General features: G+C 43.4%; 1 protein-coding gene across 3 annotated transcripts in view; it reads left to right on the plus strand.

Moving 5' to 3' along the window:
* Nucleotides 1–27,848, plus strand: part of NRK (Nik related kinase) — a 106,039-nt gene that overhangs the window by 27,355 nt on the left and 50,836 nt on the right. For all 3 annotated transcript variants that reach the window (XM_074882232.1, XM_074882233.1, XM_074882234.1), the window contains 10 exons: nt 6,785–6,841; nt 14,310–14,435; nt 15,171–15,281; nt 17,051–17,141; nt 19,214–19,344; nt 22,166–22,220; nt 24,421–24,499; nt 25,202–25,377; nt 27,157–27,229; nt 27,638–27,833. In XM_074882232.1, coding sequence (XP_074738333.1) covers nt 6,785–6,841; nt 14,310–14,435; nt 15,171–15,281; nt 17,051–17,141; nt 19,214–19,344; nt 22,166–22,220; nt 24,421–24,499; nt 25,202–25,377; nt 27,157–27,229; nt 27,638–27,833 — 1,095 coding nt within the window. The remainder of the gene's footprint in view (nt 1–6,784; nt 6,842–14,309; nt 14,436–15,170; nt 15,282–17,050; nt 17,142–19,213; nt 19,345–22,165; nt 22,221–24,420; nt 24,500–25,201; nt 25,378–27,156; nt 27,230–27,637; nt 27,834–27,848) is intronic.

Consider the following 27,848-nt stretch of genomic DNA (forward strand, 5'->3'; position numbering starts at 1 on the left):
ATACTTCTCAGCACCAGAAAGCTACAGCCCTGGATGTGCAAACCCTGACCACTTGTTTACGTTAGTCAAGACCCCAGGGGACAGCAGGATGTCTGTTGTGAGTGGCCATGATGCTGTAAAACAGAGGCTGTGTCTAAACGGCAGTGCAAGAGCAGCGTATCTGCACATTTTATGTTCTTGGGGTCCTCCTCCCAGCCGTGCTAACCCACCAGCGTGCTCTGAGAAGCACACTGCAACTGCATGGGAGCCTGCCCTTGCCTGCCTGCAGTGTGAGCAGGCAAAGCTGGTGTTCCCAGGCTGGCTCTGGGGCTGGTGATAGCAAACATCGCTCATCTCTTCTGAAGAGCTGGATCTAAGTAGAAAAGCTCCATGTAGGTGGAAGGGGAAACAGAAGGATCATGACTTTAAGGTCATGTGGAATAGGACATAGGGTTTCCTGGATCCCTATGCAGAGCATTGTTCATTTGATGCATAATCTCTTAAAGGCTTTCCTTGTGTTACCAGGATGGAAAGGGTGGAGAGGAGAGGGGCAAAAGGGTGGGGTCCCGTCCTCCAGGGCACAGAACGCTGAGCTGGCAGTCTACCAGCAACCGCAGGGCCACACAGATTTACCCGAGATGGGCTCAAACTTCAAAGTTCATAAGTGGGTTTTGAACAGGAAACCTGCTTGCTGAAGTTCACTTTCAGTAAGAGCTTGCAGCAAAACAGCTGTGCCTTCACCTCGCTCCCAAAGGGCGGGTGGCTGCAGCCTGCATCGGTTATCCCGTAATAAATGTTTCTGGGTGAAAAAGTCCTCTGGCCTTGAAGGTCATCCACCTCCAACAGCCAGATCTTGCTTTCAGATGGAAACCTTCTATATCCAGAGAAGATCCCAAGAGTGAAGTTTGTGTATCTACAGCTTTGTGGATGACACAGGCAGGCAGTGTGGTGAAGGGTCACCCGGGAGTCCCGCAGCTTTGTGCAGATGTTGTGAGCTCTTTGTGTCTGTGCACAGCCTAAGTGCACTGCACGTGTGTGTGCCTGTGATGGCAGAGTGTGTTTGATGTGAAATTGCCCTCCACATGGGTACAAAGGTGCAAACTGGCAAGTGTCCAAGGCTTCTAGCACCTGGGAGGCATCCCTGCACATAGCCATCTCACAGCCTCACCAAAAATGCTGCTTTTTAAAGGAGAGAAAAGTGAGGTCGTGCTTGTGGGTGCAGACAGGACATGGACACAGACGAGGACTTCTGCACAGTCAAAACCACCAGCTTTGTGCCGCCTTGGTATCCAGCAGCAGGCAGTCCCTGTCCTTCACGTGCACTTTTTCCTGCTGCAGTTAAATGGGGACAGCTACATCAGACAGACCCAGAAGCACGCGGATATTAAGGAGAGCCTGTTGCCAAAAAGGAAGCGTGTGATTGGACTGCCGTGGGCTGCCTTGGCATGGTGCACAGCACCGGAACAGGACAGCTGGGTTGTGTTGCCTGGATTTGCAACTGTCTACTTCAAATCTGTCAGATTATAAGTGGGGGGAGAGAAGCTGATGGGAGCGGTTTGCCACCCCTAGGAAGAGAGGTCTGCGCAGGATCTGGGAGGGAGGCTGTCAAACCAAGTGCTCTGCATGTGACCCGCAGCCTCAAGGTCTCAGGTGTGTGTCACTGGGACCTTGGGTCTCTGGTTGTAATCATGGCCCAAGCCATGGACTGCCCCAAATTTTTGTTTGAACCTAACAGGAAAAGGTGTTGTACGTGACTGAATGCATCATTTTGTAAATATACTTAATTTGTGTAAAGCCCCTTTATCAGCTAATAGCTTGACCACTACTACTGATACTCTTGTTTGATGCAAATAGAAAAATGCATGTCTTGACCCTCAATAGAGGGCATAGATAAGCGGTTCCTTTATGTAATTGAGCTAAAAAAGTAAATACAAATCCAATAGAAATAACACTGAGCGATCTGTCCTATTCCATGTATATCTCCCTGCAGAGATAATGCGTGGTTGGACCTCATCAGAACCAGATCTTTGGCATAAAGCATCTTCCACAAATGTGGCTGCAATGAGCAGTATGCAGATTTGAAAAATGTGTATGCTGGCTCCAGGATTGCTGAATGTTACTGTAGTGACTGACTGGCAACTGCAGCAGACTTTATGCAGAAATATTTTCTGGAGGAGACAAGGAATTTAGCTGGACTCAAAGCTAATGGGAGAATTTCTTCCAGCTTCGATACCTCATCAAAATGTAGGCAGGAATTTCAGTTTTAGAAAGTCATTGAGCTTCAGAATTGTTCATCTCTCAGCTCTGTATGAGCTTGATAGCGTTTAATGCTGCATTCTTGGGTAGGAATATGGGTGACTTGCAGATGGCTGTTGGATGTTTTGGCTGCATTCTCCAGAGTTGAAACCTGCTCTCAAACTGAGAATTTGAGTGAAAGATGAAACCTTTTATTAGGGCAACGGGCCCACAGACCATTCCAGTCCTCTGCCCAGTTTCTGGGGAAATGTGCAGTGGAGGATCTTGAATCGCAACAGGCTGATTCCCTTTAATGATCTGGAGAGGGTGGACAGCAGCAGATTGCACAGAGGGCTGGGAGGGCAATGCCCCTATTCTTCCTCTCATTTTGGATTAAATCAAAAAGGACAAACTTCTGCATGTCTCATCACTGAAAGTAAGTGAGTCTGTTGCTCTCTTTTGCTTGGGAAACAGTTAAAACAGCCCGTTGCTCCTGGGAGCCTTAAACAAAAATCAAAACACCACCTTTCTCAAAACAATTCAGACATGCTCAACCTTGTGACTTCAGCAGAAGTAGCAATGTGTGAGTTCCCATGAACTCTGGCTAACCTCTGAGATTTATTGATAAATGGAAAAAATAAGGGGCCAGGCCCTGAAACCTTTTCTTACTTAGGCACTAGTCTCAGTGTGTTTAACAAGAAGCCCAGGGCTGGGTTCAGGATGTTTACTGCTTTTGGAGATGTCAAGGAAAATGAACTCGAAACAGTTTGCAAAAGCAACGTAAAGGAGAGAAACCTGTGATTTTTGTTCTGAACTGCCAGCACAGTTGTAGTCTGTGCATTAAAGCAAGTTTAATGTAGAGCATGTTACCCTGCTCAGATAAGCTGCACGGGCATTAATGGTTCTTCTCCCCATGAACACACATGTTCTCTGAAAGCTTCATCCCTCTTCACACGGAGTCTTTCTCACTTTTTGGGGGGTGATGCTGAGTTCAGTAGGGTGCCAGTGTGCAACCACTGCTTACAGGGACTGCTGGTGTTTGGGTGAGCTGTTGGGTGGCTTTGCTTCAGCCCCTCTTTTTCACAACTAACTGAATAGACAGTGAAGTTTTGGGGAGAAGGAATAAAACTTAGGATGTCTCCAGGGTTCTGTGATTACTTTTTCTCCGCTGACTGAACCTTTTCCTTTGTCAATATTTAAAGGGAAAGGTTTTATTTGTGTATGTTGGGATGATGTCAGAACTAAGGAGAAATGATGGAGTGTGCTGTGTAATTCTGCCACATTGTTTGTTGCATACATTAGCAGGTGCAGAGACTTTTGAGATGTGTTGCTCTACAATAAGGATGAATTCTATTTGGGAAAATGTACAACTGTAATCAAAAATAAATCTGCCAAGATGGCAGTAAAATTAGTATCTCATGATAAAAATGGTTTTATATAGATATATAGCTGTAGATACATATTTAGCTACAATCTCCAAGATACTCTTTTTTTTTTATATACACTTCTAAACTAATTCATCCCTTTTAGATAATTGATGAAAGGCAGATGTAAGTATATAGATATGTTTACACCTTTTCATGAGGTTAACCTGCAGCCCTCTGCATTACCCTGCACAAACTTTTGCTGGTGGGGGAAGATTAAGTTCTTCAGCTTAACGCAACCAAGAAACATGGAAGACTCTTTTCAAAAGGTGTGATAACATTTGTTGAAAATTAATTATTGTGAGTTGAGAATTAGAGCAAACCAACAGGAATAAGTTTTTACTGCTCCTTTCCTTTCACCTCTTGAGAAGGGCTTGAATTCTCTGGTGGTTTGAACCGCTCTCTGTTTTGTTCCAGGATAAAGGGTTCTAAAAGAACATAGGGGTGTGAAGTGCTTGTAGTTAATAGAATTTACTTCCACGTACAGGCTGCTTCACCCAGTCACAGAGTATTTACTGCAGGTGAGCCTTTGAGGAGGGATGGTTGGATGCGACCTTATGTATTTCCCTCGGGCTAGTAGTAATTCTGCTCGGTGTGAGTAAGATAGGGCACTGAGACAAGGCACAGGGCATGATCCTGCCCTCTGCACAGACTAAGCTCCTCTTGTCCAGGAATCAGCCTAGTTGCAGACATGGGAGTGTTTAGGAATGCGGGAGCAGGATTGAGTTGTGCATCTCAGTTAACGGGGACACATTTGTTGTGCAGAGGTGAATCACGACCCACAAAACAAAAGGGCTCGCTGTTCTCTTTCCCATAAATGCTAATTTTTCAAACCTTTTTGGGGGGGATTTGGCATTCTCATTTATAATGGTAAAAGGGAGTGAGAGCAGCAGGTTTGCATGCAGCAGAAGTAACGGTGGCTGCAAAATAATAGATGTCTGTTATACAGAGGGAAAATCTGACCAGATATGGTGCTTTGAAATCAAAACTGAATGCCAAACCTTTCCCCCTTCTGATGAACATTCAATATCAAGTGCAACGCTAACCTAGTATTGATTTATTTTTTCAGTAAAGAAGCACATCTCCATGCTTCACTGTAATCATGAAAATCAGTGTTGATTCTTGACATCATCCTTTGCAGAAGGTACAGCAGCCCAGGAGAGACTCACCATTTCCATGGATTGGTCGCCTGCTATGTGTAGTGGCCTGAGACACGGAATTATCACTGTACTTGACTCCAGACAAACTTTGGAGTTAAGTCAGGGTGCCAGCGTGTCTAGCATGACTGTATTTTGTGGAAGGCCCTCTCTCGCTATATTGCCAACACATTCAATGCCTGGAAACATTTGCAAACAATGGCCTCCAACAAAGGAGCTGTGGCTGTGTAGAGGAAGCTTGCTAACTGGAATTGACGTCAGCTGGAGTGGATGCTGACCAAACACCGGCATCTGTTGGGCTAGTACTTGTCATTGCCAGACTGCTCTTGGCCACAGTGCGTGTGTGTATCATGGGCCTGGTGAGGGTGTGTCCCATTTGTCTTCCTCCTGAGGTCTGTGATAATATATAAATCCTATCATCCTAGCTTATGAGAAAAAGCTTTGCAATCCCAGGAGCGCTTCCACGGAAAGAGGACACTTATAAATATACAAAAACTCAGCAGGATTTATTTTTCTGTAAAAGAAAACATGACTGTGACATATCGCCTGTGAACGAGGAATCATTTTTCTTTGATGCAAAATTGCTTAGTCTTAGGAATAACACTCGTATGCAATTTTGTGCAGATAGGGCCTACGTTTTAAAATGACATCAACCTAGCTTTTAATTTTGCAGGTGTAAATTGCACCTGCAAATCATTTTGTCTCCAAACTGCAACATTTCATATTTGATTTCCTGAATTCTTATAGCTTACTTAACTGATGTCAGTTAGTTATTTAGATGTACAGCTTTGCCGGCACTAGTATTTCAGTAACAAAATTGCAGTCTCAGAGCTTCAAACCCATTTCTGAGCACTTGATGGAAGTGAGGGGTTAGGACGTGTAGCCAATCCACTGTTCATACAAATCTTTTGATACTATCCTCCAGTATGAGATTAGTGTTGGTTATCATGGCAAAACACGGTGTCTACGGCATCTGTTGAGCAACTTAATCTAACCAGGCCAAGAAACTGTGCAATTTACTGCAAGATTCCTGGTTGCATTTCTAATATACATTCTTGTGAACCACATTTTGTCAGTCTCAGTATCAAGTTTGCTCTTTTAATAGCTTAATTGCCTATTACCTCCCTTTTCCTAGCTTTGTTTTCAAAAACTAGCCACTTACCTAGTCCAAAATTACCAGTTATCTGTTGCTTAATAATGATTGTGGTGTGTGGGTATGTCACTAGTGAAGTGTGTGTATGTATGTAGGCACACGTGTAGTCAGAGCTGCAGGAGAGTTCCTCCCCACCACCATAGAAGACTACATTTTAAATAAAAAGCCTCTGCATGCTTTTTGGGAGGTAGCTGAGATACGATTAACTCAGCTGCAGTAAGAATTTTAAAAACTATGTATTTCACCAGAAAAGCCTTTGGGGAAAAAAAAAAGGGGGGGGGCAAGAAAGTACACACAGCTTTAGTTTCTTGACAGTCACATACCAGTTGTTAGATTGAGGTACTGAAACCCAGAGTTTTCTCTTTACCCTGAGGTGAGCCAGAACATGTGGGGTGGGAAGGTGGGGACAGCGCCAGCTGCCCAACGCCTTGCTTCCCCAGCACGCATCAGCCCACGACTGCAGGGCGAGAAGGTTGCTCTGGTTAGGTCATCCTGGGCCTGTGCTGAGATTTCCTAGAAGAGGAGGCAGCAACGCCTGCTGAACAGTTGGATGGAGACCCGTAAGCTCATGCCGTGTTGTGCTCTGACAGCAGAGGTCTCCCAGCATTGCCGCTTGCTTTCTGCTAAAGGGGGAAATTCAGTCCTGCTAAAGTAACTCAGCTTTAGAGCATGGCAAGGGTATGGGTCTGATACCGTATCACCAAAGTTCATCTTGGTAGTTTTGTATCACTGAAAGGTTGTTGATACATGATTAAAAGCAAGTACTCAAGCCTGGTTGGTACTGTATACATAGTTTGCATACATGTTTTACTTACAGTCTTCTGTTATTTTAACAGGGTCGCCATGTTAAGACTGGGCAGCTAGCAGCCATCAAAGTGATGAATGTTACGGAGGTGAGTGCAAAACCAAAAATAAAAAAGTTGTTATCAAGGTGCAAGGAAAAATAAATAATCAGATCACAAGAAGGTAGATAGCTTATAAAACATGATCTAGTGGTATAAATTATGATTGCTGAGCACCGGTTTGTGTTTTACAAAGTGCTGAGAGGTGTTAATACACCCAGATTTTTCAATTGTACCTGACCAATGGTGACAAAGCAGTAAGGGAATGCATTGCCATATATTTTGATGGTCTGTAATAACAAAGAAGAGAACTCTCTTCCTGCTTATTTCTAGTTGATTATCTGTTTCCAGAGATAGCAAGTAAAAGATTTCCTGTAGCTCTGCGCTGCCCCTGCTGTGTTTCATCACATCCTCTCCCCTCGCGTGCCGGCCATTCCTCAGAGTAGCTACCCTGACAGCTAGCAAGCAGGAACATGTTAGAAATGCAAATGTAGCACTTCTTTATTGTTATTTGACAGATGAGAGGAGGAGACAGTTTATTTGACACTGTCCCTGCTCACATTTATAAAGTGGTGTCAGTGCTGGAACAGGGTGTCGAAAAAGTGTTGAAAAGTATTGATTTTTGTTTCTTGTTTTAAGAGTGCAGCCAGAAGCGAAGCAGCTTGCCTCCCTGAGACCATATTGGTCTGAGCCCCAGAAAGATTGAGGAGACTCCCTGCTTCCTCTTCTTGAGTTTACTGGAAGTCTGTGGTTTGGTGGGATGCACCTAGTCAAAGCTAAAGACCAGCTCCCCATTCTGTCACTCTGGCAGTGTAGATATGGAGTACAAACGCCAAGATAATGTTTGAGTCCTCTTGCGATCTTGTGGAAGGGTTATTGCCTGAAATAGAAAACAGGGCCAAGTCCTCTAGGCCAAATCTGCCAGTGGTACATCTACGCGTGGTGTTTTGGGCAAGCACAAGCAAGTCCTGCCTGCATTTTCATATGTCGTTTGATTGTCTTGGAAGACAGCAGAACAAGTTGGTGTCTGCGTGGGCCCTGTCACATAGAGCAGGGCCAGGACAGTTCTGTCTGCTGATGGTGTAGGGATCCAGCCCTAAGCAGCAAGTGGTCTGAATTGCACAGGGGTTTTTTGAACTTAGATGCTACTGTAATGCTTTTACAAAGCATGTCTAAGGGCTGGTTTGGCTATGGCTGTTACCTTGTATGCACACGTAGTTGAATTGCCAGTTGTGCTGTTCTCTGTGCACAGAGGGTGCATTTTTTAAATGAGCACTACATTAGATTGGTGGGATTTTTGCTTTTAGCTCTATAGGTACATATATCATCAGGTGCTTTGGCCTTAAAAAATGGTAGTCACCAAACATGAGGCTGCTGGATTTTGGAAGGGAGAGGGGATAGGTTTGGGTTGCAGACACATTCCTAAGATCAGAGTACTTCTGTCCTTTGACAGAGGAGCTGACGGGACAGATCCTGACAGGGACTCAGTAGTGATCCGGAGCTTCTGTACGGGCTGCTTTCATGCTTTGCTGGGTCAGTCAACAGTGCGTGAGGGCTGGCCAAAGATGTCACTTGTGTGCTGTCATGTTAACACCAGTGACAGTCCCTTCCTTGATGAAACAATTGAAGCAAAAACTGCAGGAAGGGAACCTTGGAAAGATTTCCTTCCCTTTGCTATACATAACACAGTCTCCTTTATGTAAGCAACAAACTGTAGCATCCAGTAATGCCTGCATGCTTGGAAACAAAATTTAAATGGAGGACAACCTTGTGGTCCAGCTTCAGGAATTCAAGTTGATAGACTTGCATGATTCTAGGAACAAAAACCAGTCCTTTAGGTCTGACTTACTGCTTCCTTGCAGGCTAGAGAGCTGGCATCATACTGGGGAACTTGTCCCATTGCTTGAGGGGCAATGATAAAAGGTCATGATGTTTTCATGTTGAGTCACTTAACGCGAAAGCAGTTGTGACGGTTTGAGAGTTGAGTGATGCAGCCACCTGGAGGGGTTTTCCCTGGTGCTCTTTCCCCACTAAACCCTGAACAAATCCAGTTCAGCTGTACTTGAGTGTTTCTGCTTTCTGACCTTGGTGCAGGGTGAGTGCAAGGCTTTCTGCTGTTACTTCCACTTTCTTAATGCGGGGTTGGCTGTGTTCCCACTGCTAGGGCAGAGGCTGGCAGACCTGGATGCAGTTCTCTGCTTTGTCACTGGTTCCCTCTAGGCCCTTGACAGTGCCTCTGTGAGATGTTGGGAGACCAGTGCGGGAGTGATTAGCAGCTGTCTGCTCTGCCCTGGGGTTGTCCTCTCCTCAGCCACCACATCTCACAGCTCGGTGTGTTATGGTAAACCCGGAGCGCAGCGGGCTGTGGGTGGCTGTGTGCAGCGGCAGGGTGGGGCTGGCAGCTGCGGTCCTGAGCCCTTCAGACACCTCGGTGCAAATTCCCAGAGCACTCGGGGTGGGACACGTGGCTGCAAGAAAACGGGGTTATTGCTGGTCTCCTGAGCTGATCTGTCTGGCCAGGGACTGTGCTGCTGGTCTCTTGTAGCGCAGAGTGGATGGGATGGTTGAAGCCAATGCGTTCCTGCTCTGCAGCTGCAGTAGGCAGGAGCTTGGGTGCAGCTGAGGCTGATGCTGTACATGTCTAGGGCATCTCTGAAGCTCAGTTCTCCTGTAAAATAGCAATAGCTTTTCTCTGCTTCATAGCATTTGGTTACTGAAGCCTCTCACAGCAGTAGTGGGTCCTAACTGTAACATAGAAATCCTTTTAATCTCTAGAATTTCAGTGTCATAAATTCAGAGCCTGTCAAGGATTCAGTATTTCTCTGGCATTGTTAGTCTGCTCAGGTGTAAGTTATTTTCTGATCCTTTGGTCCTGAAAAGCTAGCTTGAGGCATTAAATAAAGTCTTTAATATATTGAAATCCTCATCTCCAATGTCCTGCCTATAAATGGCACCTGAGAGCAACATCTCACATGGAGTTTGGCTTGTGAGAAATGAAAGCTGTCATAGTAAAACTGCTTCAGTGAGACAGGAGGCTCCTAGCCCCCGTGGCCATTTTCATCTTTGGGTGGTTGCATGATCTGATTAGTGCTGCATAGGGAACAGTTTTCTTAGGGAGTGAAAATTTCATGTGGTAGAAAACAGGAAGATAAAAAAATAAAATCAAAACAAATGCAGTCTTTTTCCCTTCATCCATTTCCAAAATAAGTGGAGAAAAGCTGAATGCCTGGATTGGCTTTGGGATTTGTGTACCTGCTTAGAGAACTCCCCAGTTCAAGCCTCCAGTAGATCTCTCTCATTCACAGTGGGGCAGTTCCAGTGACTGAGTTTGACAGAGCCCGTGCCAGTGTAGGTTGGTGGTGGTTTGGTCACTAACCTGCTCAGTAACAGGTCAGTGTTGTCTGTCTTGGGAGAGGATAGGATTGACAACAGTGTCTCGTATCCTAGGGGTCTGAGCTACTTCCTTTCTACTGGGATATTTTGCAGTGGGTTTCTCTCCCCCAGCATCATGTTTTCATCACTAGAAAATCCAACCTGAGAAGTCTTTCAGCTAACATTTCATCATAACCAGTACATTTCTGCCAAAAGATTCTGTTTCACCAAATCTATGGGGTTTTTTTCCAGCAAGAAATCATTTAATCAGAAAGTCCCTGACTAGCTCCAACTGTGATTGTTCAGCTCTAAGATCTGGGGCACACCAAGAGCTGAGCAAATCTGCCTTTTGCTGTCATGAGCAGCCCTGGGCCAGTTTCTTAGGAGCGGCAGCAGGATGCTGTGGTCATTGCGGGATCCTCTGGACATCTGTCAGGAAGTGCTGCTGTGTTGTGTTACGGGGGGAGCCCTTTGAAATGGTTGAAGGGGAGCTGAGGGCAATGTGCACTCATGTGCTTCTCCACGCAGGCTCTGCTTCCTGTTATCTGACAGTGCCAAGCAAGAGAGTGCTTGCAAAGAGATTGGATTCTTGTTGCTTTTCTCTTCAGCTGTCGGTGCAGGTGATCAAAGAGCATTTCTGCAGCAGGTCATTCTCTGTCTGTCCTTGCTTTCAGTCTTTCCATATTGCAAAATAATATTTAACAAGAAACTTGTCATTGGAACTGCCCCAGTACTAAGGGGTCTCTTGGTAGAGTATTTATCAGCCGCTGATCTTGTTTCCATTTGAGGTCAGAGGCATGTGCTTTCGAGTTCTTTGCTTCCTAATGTCATTGCAGATAGGCCCACATCTTCAAAAGTAGCCTTTGATCGTGAACCTGTCATCTTTGTGCATGCAGCCATCTGTGCCCAGAAACGCATTGGTTTGTGAAAGCAAACAGCTTTTTGCACCTGCGCGTCTGTTAGCATGTTTCCTTTTCTTAAGCAGCATGGTTTATGAGCAGGTTTCTAGAGCCCTGGGAGATTGTCATCTGAAGGTAACACTGGCAAGAGGAGTGGTGGAAAGTGGAAATCCTGAGCATGTGCATGCACTGAAAAGTTGAGGGTGCTTTTGTCCCCAGTCACCTTGTTTGAAGGATGTACGTAGAACTGAGACTTAGCAAGTCCAGGTTCAGTTCCTGGCAGAGCCTCAGATGTGGCCCATGGGACAGAATCACTCACGTTTACCCTTCTGCCTTGGTTTCTCCATGTGAAACAGAGTCATTTTTCCAGAACACACTCAAGCACTGGGAAGCCAGAGTACTTTTTGTCTGTGAAATGCCCACCTGCTGTCCTGTATAGCCCTTTACCTTACCCACTGCCTGGTATTTGAAGTCACATTTGTGTCTTTGGAGGATGCAGGGGTTTGGCTCAGAGGGTTTCTGCTCAGCAGTGGTAGGGCTCAGCAGGGAATCCCACTGTCTAGTCTAATCAGTGTCTTCCCAAGGCACTCATCCTGCACCTGAGCAGCGTACAGCAGTGTGTGAGAACAGGTAACTGCCTCTATGGGCGAGGGAAGAAGAGGCAGGTGCAGGGAGGGAGCAGGTTACAGCCTTCTGGGTATATAGATAAGGACATAAGATAACGCAGGGGTTGGATCATCTTGCTGGTAACAGGAAAAGAGCATTACATGTGTGCTTTACTCTTTGCTTCTGCCAGTGGATGTGGAAGAGCCTACCTGGTATTCCAGCTGTGTTCACAAACAGGCATATGCTTATCTTTGTTTTAAAAACATGGAGTCAAGATTGCAGAGGAATAGAAAGTACTCCGATAAGAGCTGTGCCAGCACAGTTCCAACATCCAGCAAATGACTTGGGCAAAGGAAGAAGAGCTGAAGAGGCAACAGCTCTGAGGAAGTTGTTGAGATCTGCCAGCTCCCCCAGGGGAACTTTGTGGAAGCTTCAGGCTGGTGCTAAGGGCATAGCAAGGAAGCTTTTCAGTCAGGCTCCACCAGTGCAAAGTTCATGCAGATGGGCAGGGTTAAAATACCCCAAAACCTTAAGATTTGAAGAGATATTAAGTAATTTGGGGAAGGCCTTTACCAAAAGTTAATGTTGCTCCTCCACGGTTTGGTTGTCCTAGCAGAAGGAGTGGGCAGGAGGGACAGCAGAGGGAGGAAAGGAGTCCTCCCTGTTTGTCCCACTTTCTGCCCTCCTTGCCTAGAGATCAGTTACCAGAAACTCCTATCAGTGACAGGACCCTTGTGGTCAGCTCCAGGATGGCGGTTCCTATGTCATTCTCTGCCTCCTTCTCCTCACCTGCCTGTTTCCACCCTTTCACTTGCACTATTTGGAGTCCCAAAGGGAGTAGAACCTTGGTTCCCCTCCAAGCATCAGCACAAGTTCTCAGCTCCCTTTGAATGTGCCCTGACCATGTGCAGAGAGAAATAGGACCTTGCTGGGAGTCAGCTCTGATTTCTCTTAGAGACTCCAGGTGCTGCACCGGGCTCCTCCTTACCCTTGTTAATTAAGTTGTACAACATCCAGGACTGTATCAAGCCAAGGATTAAGGGTTGTCCTTTCTCCTTAATTGCAGCCAAAAGATAAATGAATTATCCAGTGTAACATGCGCAGCTTGAGAGCCTGTGTTCGACAAAGGGGCTGTTCTGAAACCTGAAATAGCTCATTTTCCTTCAAGTGGAGTTATTTTACATTTCCCATTTCCTAAAGCTTAAGACAATTAGGCTTTGGTCTAGTAACATGTCTCCTGTGGATTGGTGTTACTGGGGAAAACTTATTGATCCCTTCTGTTGCGAATTATTTTTGTGTGGTTGGTCATATGCATATGCTTGAGGGAATTTGGCTTCAGCCTCTCAGACTTTAATGTTTTGCTACAGGTAGGAAGGACAATGCAGCTGGTTTTGTAAGCAGTCTGTTGTGATGGTTAAAGGAATGCTTCAATGGCAAAGCTACTGGAAAACAGTCGAAAAGTGCAGAAAAATGTCCTGTGGGTCTGAGCTGTTCTTGCTGCCTCTTTTTTTTTTTTTTTTTTTTTTTCCCCCTTGAGCTCCTAAGTGCTGACTGGGATGCTTTGCAGCAAGGTAAACTAATTTTCAACTTTGTCATATTCATTTTAACCAATACAAGAATACCTTGCAGCACCACTCATTTCTTATTAAAGCAAATGGGACAGCAAAATCTATGTGCATTTCACCGGGTATTGTACACCATTTCTCTTGGTGGCAACATAGCAAACAGGCTAGCTCTGAGAGGACATCTTCAGATCAGGCAGTTCGCTCTGGAAAACAGCATTTCCTTCTCATGTAATTATTAAAACTCGTGTTTCCGTTAGTTGTCCTATTGTGCACGGTGCTGTACTGGGCAGAAGAGAATGTCTGCTCTGAAGAGACTGAAACAAAGACAGTGGGAAAGCAGAGCTGGCTAGTGCCTGGCAGGAGATGTCTAGGGGTGTGCTAGCCCCCAGCACACCAGATAACGTGATGTTAGGAGGGGGGAAAAAACTCCATGGTCCAGGTGGGGTAGCCTCACAACTGTAACAAAGGAACAGATCCTAACCCTGTGCTGGCTCTGGAGTTTGATTTGTGGCAAGTCACCTCCTTCTTGGCTTTGATTTCCTCCCAGCAAGACCCTCCACAGCACTGGGAAGACAAATTGGCTGATGTGTGCACTAAATGCTTTTCCAAGTATTTAAGTAATGGAGTGTTAGGAATAGTTTTATTTTTGTTTGAATCTGGTTAATTTCTCCAAGATTCAATTACTGCATACAGAGACTGCAGCTGGGGGAGTAACAGGTCCTGTCCAAGCCCTCTGAGGAGACAATATGCAATTGTTACGCCCAAATAGGGACATTTTTTTTCTTTAGGTTAAGCCCTAGCAGTTCATTGTTTTAGTCTGATGGATCAGGGTGATTCAGTTGTAGGTTTAAGAGCCTGCCCTTCAGTTGCAGTCTTCTAAACATGGCATAATTCAGGTTGGAGGGAGCCTCAGAAGGTCTTTGGTCCGACCTCCTCAAAAGGCCCTCAAAGAAGGGCCAGCCATGGGATCACACCAGGTTGCTCAGGGCTGGTTCCAGCTGCATGTTGAAAGCCTCCAAAGACAGAGGTTGCCCTGCAGCTCTGGGCTAAGGAGCCTTCTGCTCTCTTTTGTTACAGAATGAAGAGGAGGAAATCAAGCTAGAGATAAATATGCTAAAAAAGTACTCCCATCACCGGAATATTGCTACGTATTATGGTGCATTTGTAAAGAAAAGTCCTGCAGGCCAAGATGATCAGCTCTGGGTAAGTGTTTAGTGTCATTTCTGTTCATCAGATTTACAGCTCCTTTCTTTGGAGCTCCAGTATGCTTGTCTTGGACTCTGTCTCAGTGAAACTCTGAAGTCATTATTCTGAAGAATAACATAAAACAGAAAAATCGCTCCTCCCTAAATGTCTTCAATCCCCTGATTTCCTTTGAGGATGTGACTTGTGCTGTCATTCTGATTTGTTGTTCAAGCTTTTTGTTTCCAAATTAAACATTTCTATAATTTTATTATTTTTTTTTTTAACGGAAGTGAAAGAGAGCTTGTCCTTTTCCCCTCCTCTCCTTTCTTCTGTTGGGAAATTAAAAAGGGAACGGGGGAATTGGCAATAAAGCAAAGAAGAAAAATGAATCCTCCAATGTTTTTGGCTGCAAGATTTTTGAAGCTCTGCAGCAAAATGAGAAATTTCAAATTTTGAAAAAATTGCCATGTTTTTCAGTGCTATTAGCTCTTGTTTTTCTGATTTTGTAGTTTCTTTAAAAAAAAAAAAAAAGTACCCATAACCTGCAATAGGAGAGGAGCACTACTGAGGTTTTTTATTTATTCGGTAATGTGCATGATTCAGGAAATGAGATTTTGTGTCACTTGGCATCCGGGAAGGTTGCGTGTAGTTTGCCACACCTTGATTGTGGTGGAGTGGGTGTTTGCGTGTGGTGTCTTTGCTGGCACCCTGTCAGTGCTGTGGTAAAGGTGTTTTGCATGTGTCTTCCTGCAGTTGGTGATGGAGTACTGTGGTGCGGGCTCTGTCACTGACCTGGTAAAGAAGACAAAAGGCAACTGTTTCAAGGAAGACTGGATTGCATACATCTGCAGAGAGGTTCTCAGGGTGAGTTGTGCCAACAGAGCTTTGTTGCTCATTCGCAACAGAAAGGCCTTTCCAAGCCTTTGGTCTCTAACGTAGGTCACTAACGAGCGTTATTGTTTAAAGGTTTTGATCTGTGGGGCCCATGGGCTGTGGTCGTTGAGTTCAGAAGAGCCCAAAGAGCCAGCATGATGGCTGCTTGACATCCCATATTATTGTAGTTAATCCCATTTTCTGTTCCCTGTGGCAAATAGCCATCTTCTGAAAGCTTCCAGATTCTGGGCATTTAGAAAAGTAAATAAATTTTCTGTTTTCAGTAAGTCTGTCCTCCACATCAGGAGATCTTACTGCTCATTGCTTCAGCTGTTCATGCTGTGTAAGATCTTTCTCTTCATAATTCCTTTACCTGCACACACTCAGGGGCCTCTTTTCTGCACTGTGAGAAGGAATGTTCACTAAACAGCATTCCAAAACCTTAAAGGTGGCCCTGCAGGGGCAATATTCCTCAAGACAATTCTTGGGGCTATGTTTCATTCTATGCAGGCTTAGGGCTTTTTGTTTTGTTTTGTTCCTGGAAAGTACAGAGGATAAAACAATTCACAAGTGTAATCTAGTGAACTAGCCTGGAAAAAAAAATATGTTAGAACCTGTCATTCTAAATTCGAAACCCATTACAGAGTTACTGATCCGTCTTCCTTGTAATGGAGTTTTACTTCTTTTCTAAATAATGGTAAGATAAATGTGTATTCTGGGAGCTGGAATTCAAATGGCGTGCTAAAGTAATGCTTGAATAGGGGTAAATCTTTGCTTCTGGAGCAGAAGAGTTGATGAGCATGCTCAGTAGAGAACATTGGCCATCTTACAAGGATTTGGCATTAGATTGTAAGAGCTGGAGAGTGTGGGGAGAGCTCTTCTGAAAAAAAGTCTTAATGGTGTGGTCAAATTGCTCTTCATTTGTGTGGCTAGAATATCTCAATTAAAGCAATTGATGTTAAAACATTTGTTTTACGTTCATGCAACTGAAAACCGTAGCAGCATGCTGGTGTCAGACAAGAGATTGGATTTAATCATGCTTGTTTCAAAACAGAAGGACTCAGTTGCATGTGGATTGACAGTTTCCTTCTGAAAAATTTAGAAGCTGGGTGGAAGCTCTGAAGTCATTAGTATTACAGTGGCTAAGCATTTTGAGTGAAGTATCCCCTGGTTCAGTACAGTGTATTATTGCACAGTGTACCTTTATATCTATGCTAGTTTAACCATGGACAACTTCGGAACAAAGGAGGAGACAGAATATTGCAAGTATTAGCTGAATGAAAACAATATTCACTGCATTCAAAAGAGGTCTAACACAGTATTTTGAACTTTCTATGGTCCATTTACCATTGAACATGGTTTTGCTGAATGCAGAATTTAAGACGCTGTGGCCAGCCAGCTGCTGTCTCTGGTCTTTATACAGAGAATGATGCATTGCTTTTTCCCTCTTTTGTTTGGTTTCAACACATAGTATAAGGAGGCATCCCTTGGTTCTGAGAGAGACGTTTAAAATATTGCTACCTTGTTCTCTTCACACTTGACTTCAGAGATGCTCCACTACTGTCAGGCCTGTGGGTAAAGATGACAATCAAACTCATGGTGGCTGTCCTCTCTCCTCCCTGAAACTGTGGTCTTCACATTGCTTATAATGTCTAAATGACTTGCCCTATGAATAAGTCTGAGAAGGGTAAAAGTGTAAAAAGGCAATGCTCATTATAATGATAGGCAGAAAGAATAAAGAAAGTCTGGTTTTGTTTTAGGGCTTGGCACATCTTCATGCTCACCATGTCATCCATCGAGATATTAAAGGACAGAATGTTCTTCTCACAGAAAATGCAGAAGTAAAACTGGGTAAGTTTCCTTAAATGTGTGCTAGAAACCTGTTAGTAAAAATTTAAGATTTCCATCTTGTCTTGGAAAGAACCTTCAGCAACCTAAGAGCCACAAATATGTCAAGTAGCATTAATGCTTGTGTTTATAAGGTGTCTGTCATATAGATAGAGCTGAAAATGTGACATGTTCTGCAAGGATGTCACTCACAGCCTGTGGGGAATGCAGCTACTTCTGGGCAGTCAAACACAGAACCTGTCTAGTAAGTCACAGCACCATCAGGCCTTCACAGCAGATCCCAGCATGCAAAGACTTCCAAATAAAAAAGTTGGGGGAATAAATTATGCTAATCCACTTCTCTAAGAGAAGTAGTCTTAGACACTTTCATAAATCTGACAATAGGTGAAATTACTCATGTGTAAGGGCTACCACTGAAGAGCAGCTCTTATTAATTGTCATCTCTCAAAAATGTTGGAGAGTGTACTTATTTCCTTTTCTAGCTGTGACACATCAGTGTTGACAACTTCTGACTTCCTAAGTACATATCTCTCTTGAGGAGGGGATGTCTTTCATGTTTTGGGAAGACATCACAGAGAACACATGGCAATGATTTAAAGGAGCAGTCTCAATGAGAGCACTTCTCTTATTTGGGATGATCTTTACACTCCCTCTTTCTTTAATTGAAAGAATTCACTGTAGAGTTGGAGAACAAAAATAATAAACATGGCCTGTGGATGTGGGGTAGGATGTTTGGCTGGAGCAAGTAAAAATAAGTACTTTAAATGTCATTATGGTTTAACCTTATGGTGAAATCCTGACTTCACTGAAGTCAAAGGGAGTTTTGCTGTTGTATTAAATGAAAGCAGGATTTTGCTTGTAGTCTCTAAAAGATAGGTACTGTTTTTCAATTGTTCCTCTTAAAACTGGCAAGATGGGAGGTTTGTGTGTGTTTACAGTCTTGTATAGTTACTGGTCCCACCATTCTTCACGTGGTTGACAAGAAAGTTAAACCTTTCTAACTCTGGGTAAAGATGAAACAGATTTACTAAGTACAACAACTAAAAAGAAACCCACAACAGAAAAGTTGTTTCCAGAGAGTTTTAGCTTGTGTGTCTTAAAGAAGCTAGAAACCCAAGAGGTCCTCAGTCCAGTTCCATTCCACTTCAGTGCAAGTGGGCACACTTCCCATCAGAAACACAAAGCGCGTGATGATCCCAAAGGTCAGGTCCAGCTTACTGCTGGAGAACGTTTGCTAAACAGCCACATTATTTGCAGGTGATCTGCAGTGAGGTAACATAAGTGAGAAAATCTTCTCCTTGATGGTAACCATAGGGCTGCCTCCTTTCAGTCCTTTCTTTTCGCTGTCATTTCATCTTCTCTGTGAATAGCACTGGAGCACTATGCCCAGCGGATCCAATTAGGGTATCTTAGCGGTTTGTTCAAAGAAAAATGCAATCACATAGTTATTGGTTGTATGGACCCTTCTTCATATCTGAACAAAACATTTTGCTATGTAATCCTGATGAAACTAACACCCTTTTCAGCACAAAGAGCACCACATAATTCTCTCATTATAACGAATCTAAAATCAGAATAAACTAGCATGCTCCCCAGCTTGTTCTAAGATAGTGTATGAATGTAGGGAAGGAGTTATTCCAAACACCTCAAAATGAAGTGATATGATAGTTCTTTCCAGCTTTCACAAATGGCAGTATTAGACACGTCAAAATTTGCTTTGTCCATAGATACTATTTTTCCTTTCAGATACTAGTTAAAAGATCTTGAGTCCTACTCAACGTAGCGTTTAGATTAAGCATAAATTATTCTATAATGTCTTCCTAGAGCAATTCATGTCTGCTGTAACCTGCCTGGCAGATTTAGCATGCTGTTTATTTGGTCTTCTGTCAAAAAGGGAAAAAAAAAAAAGGCAGTTAAATTTCAACTATTGGACAAGATGTACTGGAGGAACTCAGATTTTATATGCATTGTAGCCCAAAGGTTTGGTATTCTAAACAGTATGAAAGTAACCAAGCAAACACTCTGCCACATGGATACAGCTCTTTATTATTCTTTACCTGTGCTTGGCTTTTCAGTGGATTTTGGTGTAAGCGCTCAACTGGATAGAACTATTGGGAGAAGAAACACATTTATTGGCACACCGTATTGGATGGCACCTGAGGTCATTGCTTGTGAGGAGAACCCAGACTCTACGTATGATTACAGAGTAGGTGTCACAACTCTGCATAAGGTAGAAAAATGTGCAGGTTATTGCTGAAATCCTGCTCAAGTTCTGCATTTGAAAAGTTCAAACTTCCCTCCTTTCAAACTGCAATAATATTTTAACTGTACAAATAGAAGTATTTGTAATATGTGGGTGGTGGCTCTTTTAAGAGTAGAGTTTCATTATGAATTTTTTTTTGTGAATTGTTAATACGTGAAACACTTTCATGAGCGTCTGTGCAAAAAAAATACTGATATATGGAGGTTGCAGGTCAGGATAGAAAAGAAAGGAAGAGATAAATTTGGAAGGAGTACTTTAAGTAGTGTAGTACTAATATGACAAGTTACTGCTCTCCTCTGATAGAGCTGTTTTACTTTGTACTCAGCTGTGAATCCTGAGTTAATTGGCAATAATTAGTATCACTGTACTCATTTATGGCATGTGACTGCAAGAGGTTTCCCATCCCAGAATGGTTTCTGGTCATTCGCAGGGTGACTGAGGTGAGAAGGCACAGAACTTCTTGTATTTCAGTTTGTGCCCATTGCCTCCTGTCCTGTCACAGGGCACCACTCAGAGAAGTCTGGCTTGGTGGTCAGAAATTTGTATGAATTATGAGATCCCCCAGAGCCTTCCCTTCTCCAGGCTGAACAGTTCTGTCTCAGCCCAGAGACTCCCAGCTCCAGTCCCTTAAACATCTTTGTGACCCTTTGCTGTGCACACTCCAGTGTGTCCATGACTTCCTTGTACTGGGGAGCCCAAGAACAGCTCTCAAGCACTTTTTCTGGTTCTCCTAACTCTTATAATACACTGATGCTATTCCAAAGAGACTTACAAAGCTTATTCTTTGTCCTCTGGCCTGTTTCCAGCAGTGTTGTCATTTGTCTGCCTACACTTATTATGCAGGATGTTTTCCAGGGCTGGCTTTCTGTGCAGCCATCTTCTGAGTGATCCTCCAGTCGCTCTCTGGGATCAGGTGCTCTTGTGGTTACCACTTTGCAGCTCTCATTCTAGTTGTGGCTTCGGAAATATTAGAAGAACATGTTATTGCTTCCATTTTCTAGTGATTCAGATGCTGTGATTCTCCCTTGTTGACACCTTCTGTGCTGCACTGGCAGAGTGAGGTCATGTTGTGTAAGTGTCAGTCATGACCAAAGAATGTTCTTGGATTTTATTTTTCATACCATGTAAATCTTCTACTGAAACCTCAAGAAATTAATCTCTTGTCTTCATTCCCTCTCCCCAGCTGATTTCCTTTTCAGAATGTGTGCTTTTCAGAAAATATAAGCATTAGGAATGTGTACCCCTAATTCTTGAGGTTTCTTTGCTTTCAGTAGTAATCACAGTTCATCTGTGTGCATATATGTATGCTTCCGAGTAGATTCTGCAGATGGTAGTTTAAAACTGATCACTGAAGGATTTTGGAAGCACTTACGCAGGCAGTGCTACGGGTCAGAAGGTGGCATGGGGCTGGCCTTTTCTACAGAGATTTATAGCTGATATGATAAGCAAAGTATCAGGAAGCCACTCTGTAACTTCTTGTTGTTCCAAAAAAAATAAAATAACAATTGAGTAAAAATATATACTCATAAAGATGTATATATACACACTAACCTTTACAAACACTGCTGTCATCCTCCCTTTCCTCCCTTTCACCTGTCTGCCTCTTGCAATTTGAAACTCCAAAGCAAAATTCTTTGTAGCCTGGTTGTTTCTCCCATTGTCCCAAAAACCTGCATCACTACCCCTAGAAGACTCTTCTAATTTTTAGTCATTTACTTAATAACAAGTCAAGATTGTGACTCTACTAAATTCCCACCAGTTTTCTTGTCAAATCCCTCCACAAACTATGATGCAAACTGGTTTTCAGCTTGTGTAAAGCAGTTCAGAGCAGCTGGACTGAGAAGACTCTGTTGATAAAGTCAAATTTAGTCACAGTGTCAGGCTGGGTATGACCTCCTATTCACGTAATGGTATATTGCTTCTAATTTTTGAATGTTTGTCTTCTGTCACTCCCCTTTTAAAAGATAATTTTAGAGAAGCCCTGCAAGTTGGTTTGGTCACATGCCTCTCATTTGGCTATGTTTAGACACAAAAAAATAGTAAAATAATGCACATGATTAATCAAGTGGAAACCGGTGAAGTTTTTACATTCCCTGATAGTGTTTCCAATTTACCTTCCATGATTAAAACCTGGCCCTTAGCATCCAGACAAGCTCATAAAGGAAACTCCACTCGAAGTTAACTGAGCTGGACATATACTGTGGCATAAATCTGACTGCATGATGTGCTCTCCATTCATGTGCCCAAAAGCTTGTGACTGGAGGCTCTGTAGACAGAAAAAGTCAGACTCCATTGATGGAAAGAAATGAGAGTCAGGCCTTGTAGAAACTCAGCAATGACTGTTCTGAAATAAGTATTAAGACCAAGAACTTCTTTGGCCAGGAGCAGGGTGGGGTGAGGCACTGCTGTGTCTCCCTGCCTCATGAAAACAGTTAAAAAAATTTAAGACATATATTTAAATGGTGCCTGCTATATTCTGGCTCTTGTTTTTTGAATGCAGAAGGTCTGCATTTTGGGGCTGGCTGCTTAAATGATGAATCAGCTGTTCGGAGTTGCATGGGAAATGGGAAGTTTCTGGCTATTAGCATGTTTCCTAAAAGCTCAGTAGGGAATGGGAGGGAGCAGAATGTATGTCACTCCAACTGAAATGACTTGATTTGGGAGAAATCTAGGGAAACTGTAAAAACAAAACAAAAATGCAAAATGAAACAAACAAACAAAAAAAGCTTGAACGCTGCGATATGCAATGTTTCTTCTCCTGCAGAGTGACCTATGGTCTCTGGGAATCACTGCTATTGAAATGGCCGAAGGAGCTCCTCGTAAGTGATTTGGTATAAAGGTGGGGGTGTCTGCTTTATGAACATGTTCTGTGTTAAAATAACTCATGCTTGGATAATGCACAGATGTACAAAATTCTGATTCTGGCTGTATCTTTAAAAATAATCTATGACTTTTTCTCATTTGGGCTCTTGTGCTTTCCTCTTCCTTTTAGACCCTTTAAGTCTATATTCTGATTCTTTGCCTTCATTTCCTTGGGAAACAAAAAAAGTTTTCTTAGAGCTCTAGTTAGCATCACTTTGTTCATCACTGCCTGTAGGTACAGCTAAGCAGAAGTGATTGACACGTTAGCAGAAAAAAATTGACAGGAGTGGCTTTGGGTTTAGGTCACTAAAAAAAATATGGCAGTCAGAGAAGCTAGGCCTAGAGGTTATATTTTTACTCTGGAACTGCCTTGATTCTCACAGGTTTTGGGATGAATACTGAATTTTCTTATGTAATGGCTTCAGTCCACCACCACATTCTCAACTTGACAGCGGATTGCCATAGTTTTACAGCCTGCCCCCGCCTGCCAGCCGCCCCCCTTGCTCCTCCAGTTAGCCTCTTGCAGCCGTTGGGCAGAGATCGGTGGCTGCAGTGTGGATGCAAAGACCTTGTGCGTTTCTGTTTCCATGGAGGACTGGTTGCTTTGCTCCAGTGCCCACGAAGCAGATGTGACGGGGTGTCCAGTCACTGCTGAGAGCACAGAGGATGAAATAAATTATACTCTGGCCTGAGCTTGAGAGCACGTAGGCTGTGTTTTTAAAAAACACACTTGGCTGTTCTCCCATTAGACTTGGTTTTTAACAGTGCTTTGGAGCCAGCTGTAGTTCAGGAGCACTTTCAGACCCTGTGCTTCAGCCTAGCTGAAGCTTAGTCCTAAGACATGAGTCTGTGGGGAGTTTTCTTTGAGACAGACTTTGTAGCTTTGCATACTGTGTTGGCTTACATTTTGGCTTACATTTCCTCATGGCACTTGTATTTGATTTTTGCATTAGTTTTGGCAGGAAAATGCTATGGATTATATTCTGTTGTGTTGTGTTTTGTTTGCTGTAGTACAGCAGTGTCTGGGACCCATAGCTAGAAACCAGACTTCTTCTGCCCCCCATCCCCACTGTATCATGAGCTATTGAAAATACGAAGGAAAAAGTCAAAAAACACAACCGAGATGTGAGAAACAACGGCAGGTGGTTGCAGATGGAGAAGTTAATAGAAGGCAGTGGGCTTTACCAGACCACAGTCTTCTCACTTTTACTAGTTCTGTAATACTTAAGTCCATTCCTGGTAAGAGAATCACTGCTGAACGCCCGTATATCATAAGAAATCAGCCTCCATATAGTTCCTATCAGTGGTCATTCAGTAGCTCTGTTTTGTGAAGGAATACCTCTGACCCTCGATATTTCTCCGTGGCAGATGGAGCACACTCATAACTCCATACAAGATGCCTGGGGTAGATGAGATGTGATGGTATTTACTTTCTGCAGAGTTCTTTGTAGCTTCAACTTTCCACAACAGTAACACTGAAGAGAAGTACATTGGGCTGGAGAGAAACCAGCATCTGAATGCAGGAGTAGAATCTGTTGCAGATTGCCTAATAATGGTGCTCACACTCCCAAAACACAGAATAGATGAAATGTGTGCTTAGTCATTCCGCTCTGTGCCAGTGACGCAGTTTATGAGCTCTCCACTTTGCGTCAGATTTTATTCATTCTGCATTTTCTCTTATGCCATGAACGATGTAACTAAGAGTTTGGTTAAAGCTCATTTATCTGAACCATAAGCTAGACAATAATAAACTTTAACTTATATTTATGTGAAAACCCCCTTTGGTGTATTAGAAAGGTGGGCTTTTTTTATGTCCTTCTGAACCCTTATATATAAAAAATATGAAGAAAGTTGTAGTTGCTTCTGCCGTGCAGCCTTTCTTTCAAATCTCTTTTAACTGGCAACAACAGCATATTGTTGTGAAAGATTTCTGCGTACTCAGAGACTTTATTTCTTGGCTGTAGCATGAATTTCGTTGACTAATGGTATGGTTCTGCGGCGGATGCTGTGCTGTTGGAAGTGGGAGTGTTTATGGAGGAAAAACTCCTCTCTGTCGGGTGAACCAGGCTCCTGGCCTGGCTGGGTCAGCGTGGTCGGGCTGTGGGAAGGACACAGAGAGACCATGCACCCTTCAATAGCTTGTGGTTTCCTTTTCAGCCCTGTGTGACATGCACCCCATGAGAGCGCTCTTCCTCATCCCACGGAACCCGCCCCCAAAGTTGAAATCCAGAAAATGGTAAAGAGATGTGTAAAAAATGTATTTTTGCCTCATTGAGCTTAGGAGGATTTTGAGCTCTCTTGTCCAGAGACAATGATCTTGTTACATCCTTGAGTAATCTATGAGGTCTTTCCTAGGCTGTTTCTAGTGCTGGGTTAAGCCACAGGTGCAGATGTAGTTTACCTTTGGGAAGCAACACCTTTGTTTTGAACTCTGCCTAAACTGTGCCAGTCATTGCAGTTGCTAAAGTTTGGCATGGGTGGCTGAAGTTGCAGTATAGGCAAGGCTTGGATGGGCTGCTTGGGGTCAGGGCTTTGTCAGAAGACTGCATGGACCTTGTGGGGCTAATGGCAGTCACTCTGGCCTACAGAGAATTAGTTGGTCTTTTAAATGAAGTGTATAAAGAAAATCCTCACCATATCAAAAGGGTAGGGGCATTTTTGAAAGAGTTGCATTGGCCAGATTGTGGTTTTTGTTGATCTGAATGTAAACTCAGGGTAACTCCACTGAGAGGGCAGTCAGGGTGGAGTTCCCCATCATTCGCCCTCAGCTCTGAGCTGGCCTCAGGAGACACACCGGTGGCAAAACTCAAATTGTCTCACGCAGTGCCAGTGCAAAAGGAAACCTGGAAAAATTAGTGCTTTCCATCACTTGGGGATAGTGCTTGGCACACAAGTTGAAAAGGATTATTGTCTTCCTCCATTTTTCTATCTTTTTCAGGTCAAAGAAGTTCCTAAACTTTGTTGAAAGCTGCCTTGTAAAAAATTATTTGCATCGTCCATCCACTGAAACCTTGTTGAAGCATTCTTTCATCCGAGACATGCAGAATGAACGGCAAGTGCGCATCATGCTGAAAGACCACCTGGACAGGACCAGGAAGAAAAAAGGAGAAAAGGGTAACGTGGCAAAAACAAAATAAAAGGCACTGCAGAGAGTAGGTCCACTTCCAGTTTTGGCAGCAGAGTACAAGGCAGATGCAACTAAAGTACTAGAACCTGGGAAACTGCGAGAGAGTGTTATCCTTGGTAGTGGTAGGGCCATTTTGAAGATCTCTTTGCCAAAGCCCATGTCCTTAATGGTGTTTAAGTGCTAATATCTTTGGAGCCTGACTTACCCCGATTCACTGAGCAGCCCTAATGGTAACGTGAGCGAGGACTCCAAGTAAAGTCTGGGTCCCTGCTTTGTTGAGTATCTTAAATAGTACATTGAGTGTTTTCTAGTCTCTCAGTTCATCTGTCCGTCCCCAATCCATTTAATTTATCTGTTGCATCTCCACATAGTTTTAGCTTGTGAGTTCTTTGGGGGCAGAAGTGCTCTTTAAGTGTTTTGCGGTGGCGTACACAAAAGAGACCTTGAGAAGGCCTCCAAGCTCCAGCAAAACACAGATGAGTATAATGAATCATCTACTTCAGAGGGTGGCTGAAGGAAGAGAGAGAATCTGAGTTTGTTCCAAATGCTAGCCTTGCTCTTCAGAGCAAAACCTGGAAGAAGCAGTGCTGGAGTGGGGATGATACTTGTGTAAATGCCTGTGCATAGCAGACTAAGGGCTGTGCACAGTGGAGAGAGAGCCTGTAGCCTGTTGACCACCAATTTTTCCCTGCCCTTTCTCCTCTCTTCCTCCTCTGTGTATTTTGTACTGGCAGGAGCACTGTGAAGATCAGTGACTATGAGGACAAACTTGGAAAGCACTATACAGTTGGAAAGTGACTTTTAAACTCCAAGTATTGATTTGACAACAGGAATATTTGTGCCTAAAATGAAATTGCTGTTGCAATGTAGATTTACTGACTCCAATAGTAGTTGCAAATTCCACCACCTCTTTCAGCTATGAATCTCAAAGCACTTTCGAATGGAAAGATAGCGAGTTAGAGTTTCTCACAAATGCCCTTGAGGGGGCGGGGAGTGCAATGATAACAACCATTTTTTGATAGATAGTTATATTTTGACCTGAAAAGTGCTATTTTTAATCAAAGCTCCCCTGAAAGGGAGAACAGTGTGAATTTGCCAGACTATACACTTTAAAATAGTGACTTAAAAAAAAATTAAGTCCCACTTTATCATGCCAGCAACACAGAGTAGGACCAGTTTAAAATTATCCCTTAAAATCTGCCTTCATGTTAGTCTTGAAGAGAACTTTAAAAGTGTGAGTCAGCTTCTTCTGAACCTCTGTGCTAAAACTAGCATTAATTTATTATCCCTGTTCCTTTTTTTAATTATTTGCTTTAAAACAAAAGGAAACCTGGATTTACTGGAGGCCTCAGCTTAGCCATACAACAGGTGCACAGAGTATGGCAGTACAAGTCTTTTATGTCCTATCTAAATTTCTTTCTGAAGAACCCCTCTGCTGGTGATGTTGTGGGGGTTGGATTTCTCTGTGGGTTTAGCCTAATTTATTTCAGACTATGGAAATAGGTTAGTTTTGCAAAACCAATACAGTCAGTCAAGGGAAAAGGTGGGAGTGTGTAAAGGGGCTGCCCTGAAACATTATGTGAACTAGATTTTGAATTATGTACGTGGATATCTTACCTCCCCTCAGCCTCCCAGTGCAACCTGTGGCTTTTACATTCCTGCTGAGCTACATGTAGTTCAGGCTGAGTGCTCAAAAACAAAGTTCAAGATCATATCTTAAATAACAGCATCCTCCACTGGGGTTTGTTTATTGTTCTCTTTTTTAGAAGAAACGGACTATGATTACAGTGGAAGTGAGGAGGAAGATGATGAACTGAATGAAGATGAAGGAGAACCAAGGTTAATTTTATTACTGGAATAGAAAATTTGACTGCCCAAACTGTTCTCATTGAAGGCAGCCCTGCTCAGCCAGAATAGCGCTTTTAACTTGCTCTGAATCCCTTATCTCCTGTATCCCCTCTGGTAGCTTTAACTGTTTTGTGGCTATCAAATATAATTGCTGAGTATAAGATGTCTGTAATAAGCTGCTTCTTAGTTACTCAGCAATAGGGAGAAAACTCAAATGAAGGACCCAATAATCGGCTTCAGGCTGTTTTGTAGCACAGAAAGTACCGTTGCGTGGTCAACATGCTGGAGATTTATCAGAACATCTTAATTTTCTAACACAGGACAACAAGCAATTCCAAGTGCATCTTGTATTGTCTCTTTAATGTCATGTTTAGTCATGTAGAAATCTCTTTGTTTCAGCTCCATAGTTAATCTCCCAGGGGAGTCAACTCTCCGCCGTGAATTTCTGAGGCTGCAGCAGGAGAACAAAAACCGTTCTGACCCTCATCGTCAGCAGCAGCAGCTGAAGGACCAGGAGAAATACAAGAAGCAGCTTCTGACAGAACGGCAGAAACGGATTGAGCAGCAGAAAGAGCAGAGGAGGAGGCTGGAGGATGTAGGGATTGTCTTG

The sequence above is a fragment of the Strix uralensis genome, chromosome 13, assembly GCF_047716275.1.
Source record: "Strix uralensis isolate ZFMK-TIS-50842 chromosome 13, bStrUra1, whole genome shotgun sequence".
In the NCBI taxonomy this organism is placed as follows: Eukaryota; Metazoa; Chordata; class Aves; order Strigiformes; family Strigidae; genus Strix; species Strix uralensis.